Source organism: Pangasianodon hypophthalmus, chromosome 11, assembly GCF_027358585.1.
Source record: "Pangasianodon hypophthalmus isolate fPanHyp1 chromosome 11, fPanHyp1.pri, whole genome shotgun sequence".
In the NCBI taxonomy this organism is placed as follows: Eukaryota; Metazoa; Chordata; class Actinopteri; order Siluriformes; family Pangasiidae; genus Pangasianodon; species Pangasianodon hypophthalmus.
Window position 1 is genome coordinate 638,977 of NC_069720.1, and position 15,954 is coordinate 654,930.

General features: G+C 39.5%; 1 protein-coding gene across 5 annotated transcripts in view; it reads right to left on the minus strand.

Annotated features, from left to right (window-relative positions):
* Positions 1-15,954, minus strand: part of scube2 (signal peptide, CUB domain, EGF-like 2) — a 32,849-nt gene that overhangs the window by 13,209 nt on the left and 3,686 nt on the right. Inside the window, exons 5-16 of one of the 5 annotated variants that reach the window (XM_053238355.1) lie at positions 13,695-13,817; positions 13,382-13,498; positions 11,280-11,369; positions 9,431-9,547; positions 8,334-8,456; positions 7,844-7,960; positions 5,636-5,758; positions 4,853-4,969; positions 4,648-4,740; positions 3,673-3,795; positions 2,505-2,672; positions 2,054-2,260 (exon numbers count right to left, since the gene is read on the minus strand). In XM_053238355.1, coding sequence (XP_053094330.1) covers positions 2,054-2,260; positions 2,505-2,672; positions 3,673-3,795; positions 4,648-4,740; positions 4,853-4,969; positions 5,636-5,758; positions 7,844-7,960; positions 8,334-8,456; positions 9,431-9,547; positions 11,280-11,369; positions 13,382-13,498; positions 13,695-13,817 — 1,518 coding nt within the window. Of the gene's footprint in view, positions 1-2,053; positions 2,261-2,504; positions 2,673-3,672; positions 3,796-4,647; positions 4,741-4,852; positions 4,970-5,635; positions 5,759-7,843; positions 7,961-8,333; positions 8,457-9,430; positions 9,548-11,279; positions 11,370-13,381; positions 13,499-13,694; positions 13,821-15,954 lie in introns of all 5 variants that reach the window. The other 4 variants (XM_034308418.2, XM_053238354.1, XM_053238357.1 and 1 more) reach the window with 4 other exon arrangements.

A 15,954-nucleotide genomic window follows, 5' to 3' on the forward strand; every position in this document is an offset into this window, starting at 1 on the left:
TCTCTCCCTCCCTCTCTTTCTCTCTCTCTCTCTCTCTCCATCTTTCTCTCCCTCTCTCTCTCCCTCCCTCTCTTTCTCTCTCTCTCTCTCTCTCCATCTTTCTCTCCCTCTCTCTCTCCCTCCCTCTCTTTCTCTCTCTCTCTCTCTCTCTCTCTCTCCCTCTCTTTCTCTCTCTGTCATTTTACTGAGCAAATGGAGGAAAGGGAAAGCATAACCAAGCCTGAGCGCGCTTACAGCCGAGACTCCTTCCAAAAAACGTCACCACATAACGATTATACGTCTTACTTTGTTAAACAACCCATTCTTACATCCATTTATTATTAATCTTACATTATGTGGCGTGTTCGCCGTACACGTCCCTGTGAATGAGCTGTTACTATAGAAACGATTACGTATTAGAACATTAATATTAAGGTTCATTTTACAGCCAGAACTACCTGTGCTGTTATACAAAAGTAATGTACAACTTCTGACCAATCAGATTCGAGCATTCAACCGCGCTGTGGTACACGTAGTTTTAATTTAGTCACAGAGCAAATTGCTCCTTTAAACACCATATTTGTCAACAAGCCTTACTGCTAGTGATTTTATTCCAGATGATTTGAACTGATGAACCAAACGGCTGATAGACAAAGTTCATCCTCCATGTTGGACTTAACAATAATGTCAAGTTTCCCTGAAACGACTGACTGTTTCAGTCCCATCACCAGACCCAGGTGCACATGTACACGACCTGATGTACTGTAGCTAACAGATTTAAAATAAGACTTTCAGTCAAAACATGAATGAACATGTTCTGTAGAAATGTCCGAGGACTGAATCTACACTAAAGTGGACCGGTTATATCTGTGCCTTACCTAACACACTTCATCAACACACTTCATCAGGCTTCATTAAAGAGTATAAATTATACTCTTATAAGTATAGGTATATAAGTATAAAAGTATAAAGTACCTGGCAAATATCACGACAAAACTAACTATAAGTCTCTTATTTTGGTCATTTCTAACTTAATGCTGCTACTAGTGTACTTTGGCTGTAGATATAAACCAAGACCTGTGACATCAGACTGTCCTGGGGGCGGGGTTTATTTCATTCCCACTCGTTACACTCGTTTAGTGAGAGATCAGTGAAGAACAGTGTGGAAATGTGTAGATTTAGAGGTCAGATAGCGGCATGAGGTTTATCACTAGGCCAGAAATGAGAAACCAGAGAAAACAGTACAGATTTCTAAACTTTGTTTTTACCTGTTCATTTATTTGGCTTAATACTTAAACTTGGTGTAAAGCTGCTGCACATGTGGACATGATTTCTGAAATCCTTAAAGCTGTTTTCATTATTTTTTTGATTTCACGTTCATACTTTTCTAGATTGTGGCCTTGAATGCTTCAGAATTGAGTTTAACATTAACGCTGGCCCGAGTCCAGCACCAAACAACGAGGAGGAATTATTCCAGAAACAGAGCTGTAATTTTTATTTATTCTGCAGTTCAGACTTTTCAGTTCACACTGGCTGGGACGTCGCTCATGACTGGAGCGTAGAGCTTTCTCACAATGAGTAAGTAAATACAGTACATCATGTAATTTGTCTGTGTTGATCGTTATAAACTTGCATTACTTCTGTATACAATCAAATAAAACTTATTATTATTATCTCGATGAAATAAGCTTAGAATGCGTTGGGTTTAAAATGAGCGTTGGTTAAAAGTGGCGCTGATTATAACACTTTGTTGATCATTTAACTCTTAAGACCTCAATCGCTTCACATTTAAATGCATGCAGAATGAAAACAAAGACGTAAGAGAGACACACAGGCTGTTCTACAGAATGTCTGTTACGTGTTGTGGAAGATACAAACTCAACAGGCTTTATAAAGTCCCAACTGAACACCAGAATTTAAAGGATTTGCTCATTTTGTCTGTGGAGCGTCTTTCTGTGGCCGACTGTCAGCCGTGACGTCAGCGGCCGGTCATGTGGATGGTGTTGGAACGTGAGAACAGTAAAAAAAAAAAGGAGCTAGAAAGGATCTTTAAGAAAAGAAAGGAGTCTCTCACCACACTTCCTGTCCCGCAGCACTTGTCCGGGGCCGCAGGGTTCAGGGCCGTCTGCGGGCCGCGCCGCCTTCTTGGCGAGTTCATACTCCGAGCTGCCGAAGTGCAGGTGGAACTGCTCTCTGTTTATGGACTTGCGGAGAGTTCGGATGGTCTTCTTCAGGCGCTTCTCTGAGCGCCGCTTCACACACGCCAGATCACAACCCTCTGCTGACAGAGACACTCGATAACGTCACAGAAACACACAGAAACACACACACACCTACAGCATGCATGTCATTCCACTATTCCTAACAATACACACCAGCAACTAAACAGGAGATACTTTCACTAGCTGACTTGCGTTTAGTAACACAGAAGGAAGCGATGGTCAGTAACTCGTAACACAAGCAGAGAGGCGAGAAGGCGAGAGGCTTTCATGCGTTTGTTCAGTGAGCGCTGCAGCGAAACCAACCTGTTACCTCCTCTGGGTTGACATCGAGCTCAAACAGGGCCGTGATGGACGAGCTCTCGTCCTCCACCGCTTTACGGCCGTGACGACTTCGCTGCCGGGGGCTCGAGGAGTTACAGTGAAGCCTCACGAAGCTGAACTGCACGTTCTCAGTAGCCAAGGCCTTCTTATCTAGAGAAAACGAAACATCCATTTCTCAAAAGAACATCATGAAGCTCACTCATAAAGATTACGAAGAGGAGGAAGGAAAAGTGAGGGAATAAAGAGAAAACTCATAAATCTCATCTCTATCTTTATTGTGCTGTTTGTAAATCAAGAACGTAATCACGTAAGTAAGTAATAAAGCCATCAGCTCTTCCTGTTCCCACCCTGAAGTGGATTATTTTCCTATAACAGCATGAAGTATTTTATTCCTCTTACACCACAGCAAACTGCCAGACATTACAATTTGTTTTATTAACTAAAGAATGACACTTTTATCTGTTTTTAGTTACATTTAACGTTGTAGAACATCCATGAAACGTTATAGCAGCTATAAACCCTTGTTCCCTCACCAGCCTCTTTTTCTCTCGCTTTAAGTTCATAAGCAGCTTGTTATGCATGTTACCGAGAAACCGCAAAGAAGCGTAAACTCCTCTGTCCTGAAGATTTCAGAAAACTTAAAGTTACAGCTTTACCTCTGACTGTTACAAAGCACTGACACTGGAGACTCCTTCCATCAATGTTACATAAACGTCTCCTTACAGAAAACTTCACCATGTAATTTATGGATTAAACATGTTTTTTCTTTACAATCCGTTTATTATTAGCGCAGCGTTCGCTGTACGAGTCCCTGTGAATGAGCTGTTACTATAGAAACGATAACGTATTAGAACGAGCGCATTAATTATAAATAAACGTGTGATTTGCAGCTGCACTACTGTCAGAGCTGCTGTTATAGAAAATTAATCAACACCTGACGACCAATCAGAATGCAGAATTCAGCAGAGGAATCTTACCAAATACGTTAACTAACGTCCTCTGCCAGCTGATATTTGACGAGCTGTGAATCCGGTTTTATTTCGTCAGATTTCACACCTGATCCACAGCCACAGTGAAGTAAACAAGCAGGGTTTTGTCTCCGCATAGAGACAGTCAGAATTCTAGGGTTTTTTTGTCCTGTGAGGGTTACCTGACAGCGCCATGCTGAAGCTCTCGGTGAGTTTTTCTGGACTTCGTTTCAGACTGCATTTCCCCTGACCCCATTTAAACGTGGCTGTGGTTTTGATCCTGTGAGTGCAGAAAGAGTCGAGACCTGAAAGAAAATAAAGGAGTTAGAGTTTTTAATGTTTGATGGCACTCTTTGAAAATTGTGCAGAAATTACATAATAATGCCAATATTATGTGTGTGTGTGTGTGTATTTCTAATCTTAAAAATGTAACAAAATTCTTGGCAACCATATAGAATATTTAAAATATGATCTTTTTTAAATGCATGCAATGTCCAGGAACTCTGTGATTGACTTCAGCACAACGGTATACGTGATTATACGTGAACATGTCAGGTAACGGTTCTAAAATGATCTCACCACTTAAAAATTAAATTAAACATAATCAAAGCAATAATAAAAAGTTTCAAAAGTTTGGAAAGGATGAGAATTTCCCAGAAATTAGACTCTTCCATATATATATATATATATATATATATATATATATATATATATATATATATATATATATATAAGATATAAATATAAGAAGTTCTTCTTAAAAGAAAAGTTCCTGAGCTTCAACAAGCTTCATTAGAGAGAGAGTTTTGTGGTCAGATGAGACAAAAACATTTTTTTTAAAGCGAGAAACACCATCGACATGTTTTGGTGTAAAAGGGAGGAGCGAATACAAGGCGGCTTGGTGTAAAGTCTGGAGGTGGATCAGCGATGCTTTGGAGCTGATTTATGGTTCTGAAGGTGAAGATCGATAACAACATTCTGCTAAATACCAGGATATGTTCATTTCTGGGATTTGAATGCACACCCTCTTAGCTACTAATACAGAACCCTCGGTTTTTTACAATATCCATTTAAAATCAACGATCTCATCTGGCCGTTTTCATGTGAAAACAATCCCACAGAGGTGAGAAGTGAAACTGGTGCATGCGTGAACTTGCCTGAGCAGTGAGGCCCACCGTCGCCCCGCTGTCCTCCTCCAGACGAGCCCGGCAGCGGCAGGCCACAGGTCACGGTGTAGGAATCTTCAGCGCCTGCATACGCAACATACCGGAGCGAGAGACGCAAGAGACGGCTGAGTGCAACAAGATCCAAAGTCAAGTGAAAGCGTGTAAAGCGAGCCGAGAGCATGAAGCGTGCACTCACCGCTGCTGATGTTCACCTGAGACTGACAGGTGAGGAAGCAGTGTTCAGCTCCTCCGTGTTTACTGCAGTTCAGCGTCGGCCTCACAGGAACCATCAGAACCGGAGAACCATCAGCTTCTGAATGTTCGAGATCATAACAAACTCACAGATAATCTCACTACAGGATGCAGGATGGACTGATGCAATCAGAGAAACAAGGAAACTCAATAAAGAAGGATTTTTAAATGTACATATAGTTGAGTGCAAATGTTTGCATACCTTTAGGACAAGAAATGTCATTTATAGCAACATGGTATTTAGTCTGCATGGTTTCACAGATGCTCCTTATTATCACAAGAAACAAAAATGGACAAATTGTGGAGCTTAAAATATTAAAAGATTATTCATTCTTCTTCAGTGAGTGATTTATCCTGGTCAAGATGCCGCTGATCTCGGGAAACACTGAGAATACAGCATTTAGAGTAGATTTGTGGAATCCTGGATTCTCATGTCCTCTAAACCGCTTTTGGATCCTCTCCTGAGTAATGTTCACCTCCGAACATATTGGCTAAATTTTAAAACCCATTAGGGATGCAGTTTATTTGCACTCAGTTGTATATGAATCAGGGACAAAAGCTTCAGCGATACATGTGGATTAAAGTTAGTTGCTTGAAATGGTTTCAAGGAGAAAGCGAGGAAGAGCAAGAAAGAAAATTACAATCAAGAAACTCAAAGTATCTCCTGTTTTCAGCTCCTAGAAGTAAGAATAAACACGCCCTTGTCCTGAGTTTAATGCCGTCTTACCGATGCAGTCCTTCTTGTTCCAGTGCAGTCTGTATCCCGCTCTGCAGTGACACTGAAATCCTCCCATGGTGTTTTCACAGACGTGTCCACAGCCGCCGTTATTCACGCTGCACTCATTAATGTCTGAAAATGAAATATATTCCTCATCAATCCAACACTTTAATAATAAATAAGATTACCAAATCACCCTATGTTTAAATTTCTTCATAAACACCACTACAAACTAAATCATATCTATAACATTTGCTTCAACCTTGGCTTTCCTTTAATCAGCACAAACACAGCTTTTCCACTGACAAGGTGCTGTTTCTGGCAACCAATCCATCATCTTTAAGAAACAGTCTGAGTTTCCAGCAGTTTAAGATTTGAACTGATTATGAGAAAATATTTTATCATCCAAAGTTAAATCCTTCATCATCTCTACAACTAAAGATATCATCTAAAGCCCTGTTCAGACGGGATTAGTTTCCATGTGGAGGTGTGTAATGTAGTTATTCCCGGAGTATCTCTGGGATTTTAGTCTGAATCCGTCAAGTCTGAAATTTTTAACGGACTGCACATCCACGGCACATTTTCCCTTCCATAAACTCCAGGTAATATATACATAATACATAAATCCCGTCTGAACTGGCATGCTGGTAAAGATTCTGTTATATCCTGTACAAAGACTCTCCAGAAAGCCCTCGCTCTTTTCTCTTTTAACCAAAAGTTTAAAACGCAGGACAATTAAATCTAGACGAGGTGTAAAAGGGCGTCAGAGAAGCGACGCTTCCCGGGATTTTAGGGACATTAATGAGTTTCTATCACAGATACACACTACAGATATGTTATGGTCATGTGACCTGCTAATGAGGAAGCGTGGCCACGCCCCCTACAACAAGCTTATAATAACCATCAGAACAATCAGTGTGTATTAACATGAAGAGTGTTTAGTACATACATGAAAAATCTCTGTGATTTATTCAGAGATCCTGTGTTGATCAGAATTACTACACACGTCCTCCGACTTCATTACTGAACACACGTCTGGAAAACTAATCCCATCAGAATAGTACTAAAGACAACAATCACATGCACGATGATAAAAACCTGATTTTATTTCTTCTCACTCCTTATTCTGAGTGTGCAGCACCTCAAAACATCTTTTCCTTGTGCATTAGCACCAATAAAAAGGGCTGATCTAGAACCCTTAAGACTTCTGAGGGAACCTTTAAAGTTTCTATGTAGAATCCTACAACAGTATATTTCCCTTTCAAGTAGAAAAGATTTACGAAAAAAAAACGCATTAATTACTCAAAGAAATGCTGGAACTGGACTGCTAGTGCTAAACTAGAACCAGCTGTTTATAAAGTCATGTGCAAAGGTTTGAATGAAAAGACAAAGAAATTGTCGGTTATTTATATCAATGAGATTTCACAAATATTTCTTTGTTATCACAGCATTTATACTACTCTACTGCTGAATTCTGCATTCTGATTGGTCAGAAGGTGTTGATTAATTTCCTATAACAGCAGCTCTGACAGTAGTGCAGCTGCAAATCACAGGTTTATTTATAATTAATGCGCTCGTTCTAATACGTTACCGTTTCTATAGTAACGGATCATTCAGAGGGGCGTGTACTTGTATTTGGTACATGATTGAAAAGTTGAGGAGATGTTTATGTAACATGTATGGAAGGAGTCTCCAGTGTCAGCGCTTTGTAACAGTCAGAGGTAAAGCTGTAACTTTAAGTTTTCCGACGTCTTCAGGACAGAGGAGTTTACGCTTCTTCTTTGCGATTTCTCGGTAACATGCGGAACAAGCTGTGTTTTTTATCTTATTAACTTGAAGAGAGAGAATAAAGAGGCTGGTGAGGGAACGAGTGTTTCTAGCTGCTATAACGTAAGTGACAACAGGAACTAACTTGTTTCATAAACATTAAATGTAACTATAAATGGATAAAGAGTCCGACATATCATTCTTTAATAATTAAAAAATGTAATGTTGGTAAATTGCTGTGGTGTAAGAGGAATAAAACACTCGGGGATGTGCTGTTACAGGAAAATCATCAGCTTCAGGGTGGTAACAGTAACTCTGCTCCGTCATGATTAGCGCCTTGTTTCTGCCTCTGTTATTCAGCGGTTTAGTGAACTCAGCGCTGCAGTCGGTGCTTATTATAATCTCTAAATGTGCTGAAAGGGAATATAAACATGCAATCATTCAGCGTACCTCCACAGTGTGCAAGCCCGTAGAGTGTGTATCCCTTATTACACACACACTCGAAGCTTCCCGGGGAGTTCACACAAGTCTGGTCACACGTCCTCTCAAAGAAGCACTCGTCAATATCTATAATTAAGCAAATATATACATATATAAATATATATCTATATATATATACACACACACAATGTAATTATGCACATCTGTCAAGTCTACGTGTGCTCATTTTCAGCTTCAACATCAAATATTGAATATGAAAGAAACGATCTACGCCGTGGTTAATAATAACAGGGAGACGCGCATTCCTCCGAGGGCGGAGTCTGTGTGCTTTACCAAAACGTCTTCTTAAAGCTCGCCCGAGTTAAGGATCTTCAAAGAAATCCTGCAAGTCGATACGGGCACGCTTCAAGAGACGTTCTTATCTCTCAGCCTAACCACACACACACACGCGCGCACACACACACACACACCACTACAAACAGAAGAACAGAAGCCTCACCCTGGCAGGAGCGCTCATCCGTCAGCAGTTTGAAGCCTTTGCGACAGCTACACTCGAAGCTGCCGATGGTGTTCCTACAGAAGTGGTCACAGCCTCCGTTGTGGAACTCACACTCATCTATGTCTACACACACACACACACACACACACACACGCACCTTAGCCGTAATGTAAGGTTTCGGTCAGTGCCTGTGTTCCAGCAGTGCAAAAACTGATCTCTTAGCAAGTAAAGATGTCACAAATAAAGGAAATATTTCTAATATTTCTCATTGTGAGATTAATAGAAGACCATTAAACCTATTTCTAAATACATTTACTCATTTTAAACTTGTTTTATTCTAACAGTAGATACATGTTAAACGCTTGAAATAAGGAAACTGATCTGCTAATAAAATAAGACAAAACTAATTTCAAAACTTGAAATGAGTAAAATATCTAGAAATAGGCTTAATCATCATATATTTGTTTAATTGAAGAAAGAGAGATATTACATGAATTTTCTAATATTCAAGATATTTTTACTTGCTAAGATATTTTTTTTGCAGTGAGGAAAGGTAATAAAGTATGTGCACCCCTGACCATCACACCCATATGAGGTTCTTCACCAAAGTCTGAAGCACACAGTTGTACAGAACGTCTCTGTGTGCTGTAGCTTTACAGTTTCCCTTCACTGGAACTAAGAGACTCAAACCTGTTCCAGCATGACAATGCCCCTGTGCACAAAGCGAGCTCCATGAAGACATGGTGTGGGAAGGTTGGAGTGGAAGAACTCGAGTGTCCTGCACAGAGCCCTGACCTCAACCCCACTGAACACCTTTGGGATGAACTGGAACACCGACTGAACCCCAGACCTCCTCGACATCCCAACATCAGCGCCTGACCTCACTAATGCTCTTGTAGCTGAATGAACACAAATCCCCACAGCCACGCTCCAACATCTAGTGGAAAGCTTCCCAGAAGAGTGGAGCTCATTATAACAGCAAACACAGGGGAATAAATGTGGAATGGGATCTTCAAAAAGCACATATGGGTGTGATGATCAGGGGTGCACATACTTTTGGAAATATAGTGTATTAATAAACAAGGTTCTTATCAGACCTTTGCAGCTTTTGCCGTCCGGTTGGAGAGTGAAACCCACAGGACAGCTGCAGCGGACGCCGGTGGATGTGTCCTTACACATACTGTCACATCCGCCATTATTTACAGCACAGGTCTCTAAACAATAACAACAACAACAACAACACACACACAAACACACATACACACACACACACACAGTGTATTAACCCTAAGCTTCAATTCAATTCAGTGTATTTATAAAGCTCTACTAACAAGAACACTGTCCCAAAGCAGCGTCACAGAAATCTGGATATAGATTTAAATTCTCTGTAATGAAGAAGTCAGAGGTGACGGTGGTGAAGAAAAGCTCCCTGAGACGACACGAGGAAGAAACCTTGAGAGGAACCAGACTCAGAATGGAAGCCGTGCTCTTCTGCGTGACAGCGGATAGTGCGATTATAAATCATTCCTCTTCTATAACTGTGTACTGTAGAGTCACGCAGCGCTACGTGTGTTAAAGGATCTTCAGTACGAGCATCAGGGTCATTTTTATTTCAGTAGAGTTTTAGCTTAAAGTCTATAATATCCAGGTGAAGTTATTCACTGTGCAGTGAATGAGACTCGAGCATAGATTTTAGCGAGTGCAGTCATTAGGCTAATCATGTAAGAACATCCACAATCCTCTGTAGAGAACCCGTGTGGTTACTGATCTGATCACTGATGTTCAAAACTGATATTAATGAAGAATGTAACTGCATAAAACACTTAACTGCTCAAATATTTATTTAACAATACTATTTCTTCAGTTATAAGATTTTTAATTTTCTGTAATTATTTACTGCTTATCTTTTAGTGTTATTTTTTTCTTCACAGGTAATAATTACATGTTTTTTGCACTGTTCTGTATTATCTTGTAAATATATTGTTATATTATTTTGTAATTTTTTCTTTATATGATGCCTGAAGTAAATAAATTCCTTGTCCATGATGTAACTGGTGAATAAAACACTCTGATCTGACAATAGAGGATAAAAATCAAAGTGATATTGCTGAATGTTTCCTGCTGTTTGATTTGGACTTTTATTCATCTCTCTGTCTGTTTTTGTTTTTCTTCCGTTCTCTTTTCTTCATATCTCGTTGTTTTCTTGCTTCTGAATGTCACCGCTGCTCTCCGTAATCACTCTGACATCTTTTTATCTCCTTCTCCGGCTTAGTGATAAGATCGATATTTTCTAAAGGTGTGTGAACGCTGTTTTTTTCCTACAGACTCGACCACTCGAGACTGAGCCTGTTTGTTTTATTTAAGGCATGAAAGGTTTCAAAGTGAACATGTAGTGAAGGGGTCGAGTTATTATACACTGTAATAAGGAATAATTTTAAATAAATTAAAAGTACAAACTACAGTGTGTCTGAGGGGGTGTATACTTTTGAGCGCGTTAATAAAGATCCCTGCTGACTGAGACTCGGCTGCTGTAATGTTCGGGCTGTATGTTAATTCGTAAATGAGCAGGGGATTGTTTTTTTTTCAGACTGTTTTGGGATTCAGTGGCACTAAGACAGAGGCGAGACAGAAACAGCTGAACGTGGATGTTAACAGACGGAGCGTACAGTAAACCTCCTCACAGCCACACGTGTGAAATTTACCACACGATCACCAGAACGGATTTTACAGCAGACAGATCTGAGGTGAGAAAGCGCGGATTCTCAGCCATTTCACAGTTTGCTTCGAAGCCTGAGGAATGCAGCAGCGCGGCCGGGAAAAACGCTCCTCTGAACTTACAGTTACAAAAACTTTACGCTTGGATTAAATGCAAAGTTTTTACACCGCTCTTTACATGATCGTGAGAAAAGCACAGGGTTCAGACTCGGTTGTTATGGATTTTTTTACCCATCAGGAGTCGCCGCTTGACGCGTTTGTCCACCTCGGCGAGAGACGTGGCGTTGTGGTCAGAGCTGCTGGCGGTCACGTCATCTCTTTCTGCAGCGACAAACGAAAATGTCAGTAGAAAGAATAAGAACTGATGCAATATTCTAAATAAACAGAAATAACTCCATACACCAGGAATATATACATATAACACTATTACTATTACTACTAATAATAATAACATTTATTTTCATGCATTTAACATGAAGCTCTAAGCGCTTTACAGTGTAAAGGAAAAAACATAAAATAGTAAAATAAACCAACAATAAAAACGCAACAAAGAAAAGCAGCGAGCGAAAAAAGAAAAAAAACATTAAAACAAAAATTCATAACATTAAAAACATGTTCAAGTACGACAAATTAAAAAAAATAGCATTAAAGTAATATTCCTTTAACACTGGGGAAAAAAATGTGAGTTAAAACTAAAAAATATGTTTTTAGCCAATAAAAACTTTAATATACAGAGCTTGATGAATGTTTTATACATTTTAAATTCTTTATAATAATAATAATAATAATAATAATAATTTTATTTATGTAGCACTCAAATTCTGAAGTTCTTTACATTTAAAGTTTAGACTGTCAAAACAAAAAAAATCTTAATAAAACTTTATCAAAATGAAATTTATGATAAGACGCATTATTCAGCAGATTATTCAGTAACTGTGTCTGGAGCCAGCGCTGAGATCCGACGGTTTAAAATTAAACACAGTTTATTCTGACTAAAATGATTTACTTTTATTAGCTGATTAAATCATTTCTCATCGAAACTACTGAACCTACTGAAACAGGAAGTTGGGATGGCAGTAAAAAAAAAAAATTAATATTAAATATTAACAAACCCGGGGCCTCATTCATCAATGTTTACATTCATTTCTTATGTTTGTTCACCAAAATGTGATGCAACAAAAAAATGACTGGTCAGAAGGTGTTGATTAGTTTCCTATAACAGCAGCTCTGACAGAAGCGCAGGTTTATTATAATTAATGCGCTCGTTCTAATACGCTATCGTTTCTATAGCAACAGCTCATTCACAGGGACTCGGACAGTGAACGCTGTGTAATCACTGATGTGGTGAAGTTTTCTGTAAGGAAACGTTTATGTAACATTGATGGAAGGAGTCTCCAGTGTCAGCGCTTTGTAACAGTCAGAGGTAAAGCTGTAATTTTTCCGACATCTTCAGGACAGAGGAGTTTACGCTTCTTCTTTACGGTTCATCAGTTTCTGCATTTTTTTTATCTTATTAACTTGAAGAGAGAGAATAAAGAGACGCTGGTGAGGGAACGAGTGTTAATAGCTGCTATAACGTAAGCGACAACAGGAACTAACTCGTTTCACTGAACATTGTAACTGTAAATGGATAAAATGTACAGTGTGATGCTCTTTAATAGAAAAAAATGTTACTGTTCATAAATTGCTGTGGTGTAAGAGGAATAAAACACTTGGGGACGCGCTGTTATAGGAAAATAATCATCTTTCAGGTCGGTATTTACAGTTCGACTCAGTAATGAAAATAACGATAAAATTGTGTAATGAGGGATTTGTTGGTGAATCATTCAGTGAAATTTGGTGATAAAATATTGCAGCTTGTAGTTTATGAACTGTTCATGTTGATCTGTGTTTTTTAACTACACACACACACACACACACACACACACACACACACACAAACACAAACACAAATAAATTCACCTCCAGTGCTCAGTGCCGTGAATCTCAGACCTCCCTGTCAGCGTAAACTTATTCTGATCTCTTCTATGTGCGAGAAAGATAACGAGAAGAAAGCTAAAAAATGCAGGCGATGCTGGTGGAGTGAAAGGCGGAGATGGAGATGAAGCGATGATAAACATGGACCTCACACACACACACACACACACACACACACATCAGATAGCGAGGAGCAACAGCTGGAGCCTACAGACTGTCTGCTCATTACAAGTGTGTGTGTGTGTGTGTGTGTGTGTGTGTGTGTGTGTGAATCACTTGCTTTGTTTGGAGTTTGTTGGAAATAAAGATCATCATTGCGCAGCCACAGTTTGAGACACAAGTTCATGGCTACGTACCTACACATGAGCGCCCGTCGGTCTGAAGCGTGTATCTGGCGTGACACCTGCACACCGGCCCGTGCTCCGTGTCCTCGCAGACGTGTTGACACCCCCCGTTGCCGTGGTTACAGGTCACTAGGCAACAGGAACACAGATGATGTCAGATTAGCACTAATTAGGTGCATTCTATTCAAATATTCTGCAATATTTCACTCATTGTGAGTTAATGTGAATGTTTAGAGGATCAGCGACAAAACTTTCTTCCCCCCGTAAACGTTACTCTGCACGATCCTTTACACGTTATCATTACGGACGGAAACCCGACACGTACGGATGCAGCCGCGCTGGTTCTTAGCGAGCTCGAACCCCGGCCGGCACTCGCAGGAAACTCCGCCTTTGGGCGTCTCTCTGCAGATGTGGGCGCAGCCGTGCTCTTTGTTCATGCAGCTCAGACCTTCTGTGAGGAAGAGGAGCAGTTAGAAGGAATGAAGCATGAAAGAAAAATTAAATCTAGAACCTTTAAGACTTCTTTGGATGTTCATCATTTTAATTCTGTGTAAATCAGTACAACTGAGAAAGAGCTGCAGGTAGAAAACCTTCTGAAACTATCCAAAGAACCCTGAATCACCTCTAAAAGGCTTCTTCTCTCTAAAAGCGAGACCTGAACATCTGAAAATCCACACTGTCACATTTAAAGGAGAAAAAAGTGCATGATATTATATCAGCAGCTGAAGTAAGTGCAATATAAAAACAATATAGTAAGAATATGCAATTGATTGGAAGCTTTAAATACAGTTTATAATTAAAGATTAGATGCATTTCCCAATCATCAGGATATTCTGCTTGATATCAGGTTTTATTGTGACATTTTCACTCAAAATTATACCTGAGTGAAAGTTAAATATACTTATACTTAAACGCGCTTTAAAAGTAAAAGCCTCTTTTATACTTTACTGAGAAACTGTGTAAAATGTCACGTGACAATAAATCTGAACTCTGACGTACGTGATTTTAAGTTGAATATTCAAATATAGTTAATAAATAAAGTTCAAATGTACAGAAATGTTCTATGTAAAAATGTAAAACTGAAAAATTGTAGGTTTTTTTTTCTCGTTTCTCATTTTACTGTTACTGAGGAAGAGTAGAAGTAATTTTAATAGCATTTAAATTCTACTTAAAAAAACTAAAGAAAATTGAAAACTAAAATACAAAAGTTTTTAATTTTAATAAATTAGTTGTAATTTTATTTAAATTCAAAATAATGCGTAATAACATATAATAAACGTAAAATACATTTACTGAAGTTCTTTCTATCTCTGCGAACAATCCAGGTACAAAACAATAAAAATACTCAGAGTGCTGGTTCATAAATTTCCTCTTTCTTCATTCAACTGAATTTAAAAGAAGGCTTTGTTTTGTTTCCTCAGCACACATCTGCAGTTTGTTCGAGTATGATCTGCCAGATTAATAGCAATCAGGGAGTAATTAGCAACACACCCACACACCCAGAGACACACACACACACACACACACTTCTATCCTGATCCATCTGTCCCTTTACACACATATGTGTGTGTGTGTGTGTGTGTGTGTGTATAAAACTCTTTTCAAACCCAGCGCTCTTTATTCGGCTGCACTCTGACCTGCCGTGAGCGAGTGCAGCAGGTCGGCTCTCCTCTTTCACACCGAACCCCGCGCTGGACGTGTTAATAGGATTTCGCGAGTTTGCCCGGAGAAACCCAATGGGGTGGAAAACCTTGCAGTTCGTTTTACAGAGGGGTGAGGGGGTGTGGTGGGGCTTTTGTTTGGCGAGAAGTGAGAAAGTGACAATGCTTGAGGCTGAGAAGCTCCATAAAAAGGTGCTTTATTCTGATCTACGAGCCGAGTGTCGCAGTTACTGACTCATTTTGTTTCACATAACATACGGACTCTTTTTTCCCCCACAGCGTGGATAATGAGCCAGAAGGAAAAAGGGAGCACAAAGTTTAAAGCTGTCACTCTCTATTCTGCTGTCAATCAACCGCTCATATGTGCCGACATTTACGAATTAGCCCGGGTTCTCCTTCGACCTTAGACATGACACGGACCAGAGACACGTTTAACAAACACTCCAATACACAAAACCACGTTTCAGAGGTTTACCTCTCTCACCATCGTAGCAGTGCTAGCAAACATAAAATAAAAACATAAAAAGGTCTTTACACTACAGCGCTGCTGAATTCTGATTGGTCACAAGGTGTTGATTAATTTTCTATAACAGCAGCTGCAAATCACATGCGCTTGTTCTAATACGTTATCGTTTCCATGGTAACAGCTCATTCACAGGGGACGTGTACTTGTATTCAGTAACTGATATGATGAAGAGATGTTTATTTAACATTTCAGGAAGGAGTCTCCAGTGTCAGTGCTTTGTAACAGTCAGAGATAAAGCTGTAACTTCAGGACAGAGGAGTTTACGTTTTTTATTTATTTTTTTTTTGCAGTTTCTCGGTAACAAGCTGCATTTTTTTGTCTTATTATCTTCAAGAAAGGAAATAAAGAGAGGCTGGTGAAGGAACGACTGTTTATAGCTGCTATAATGTAAGTAATGA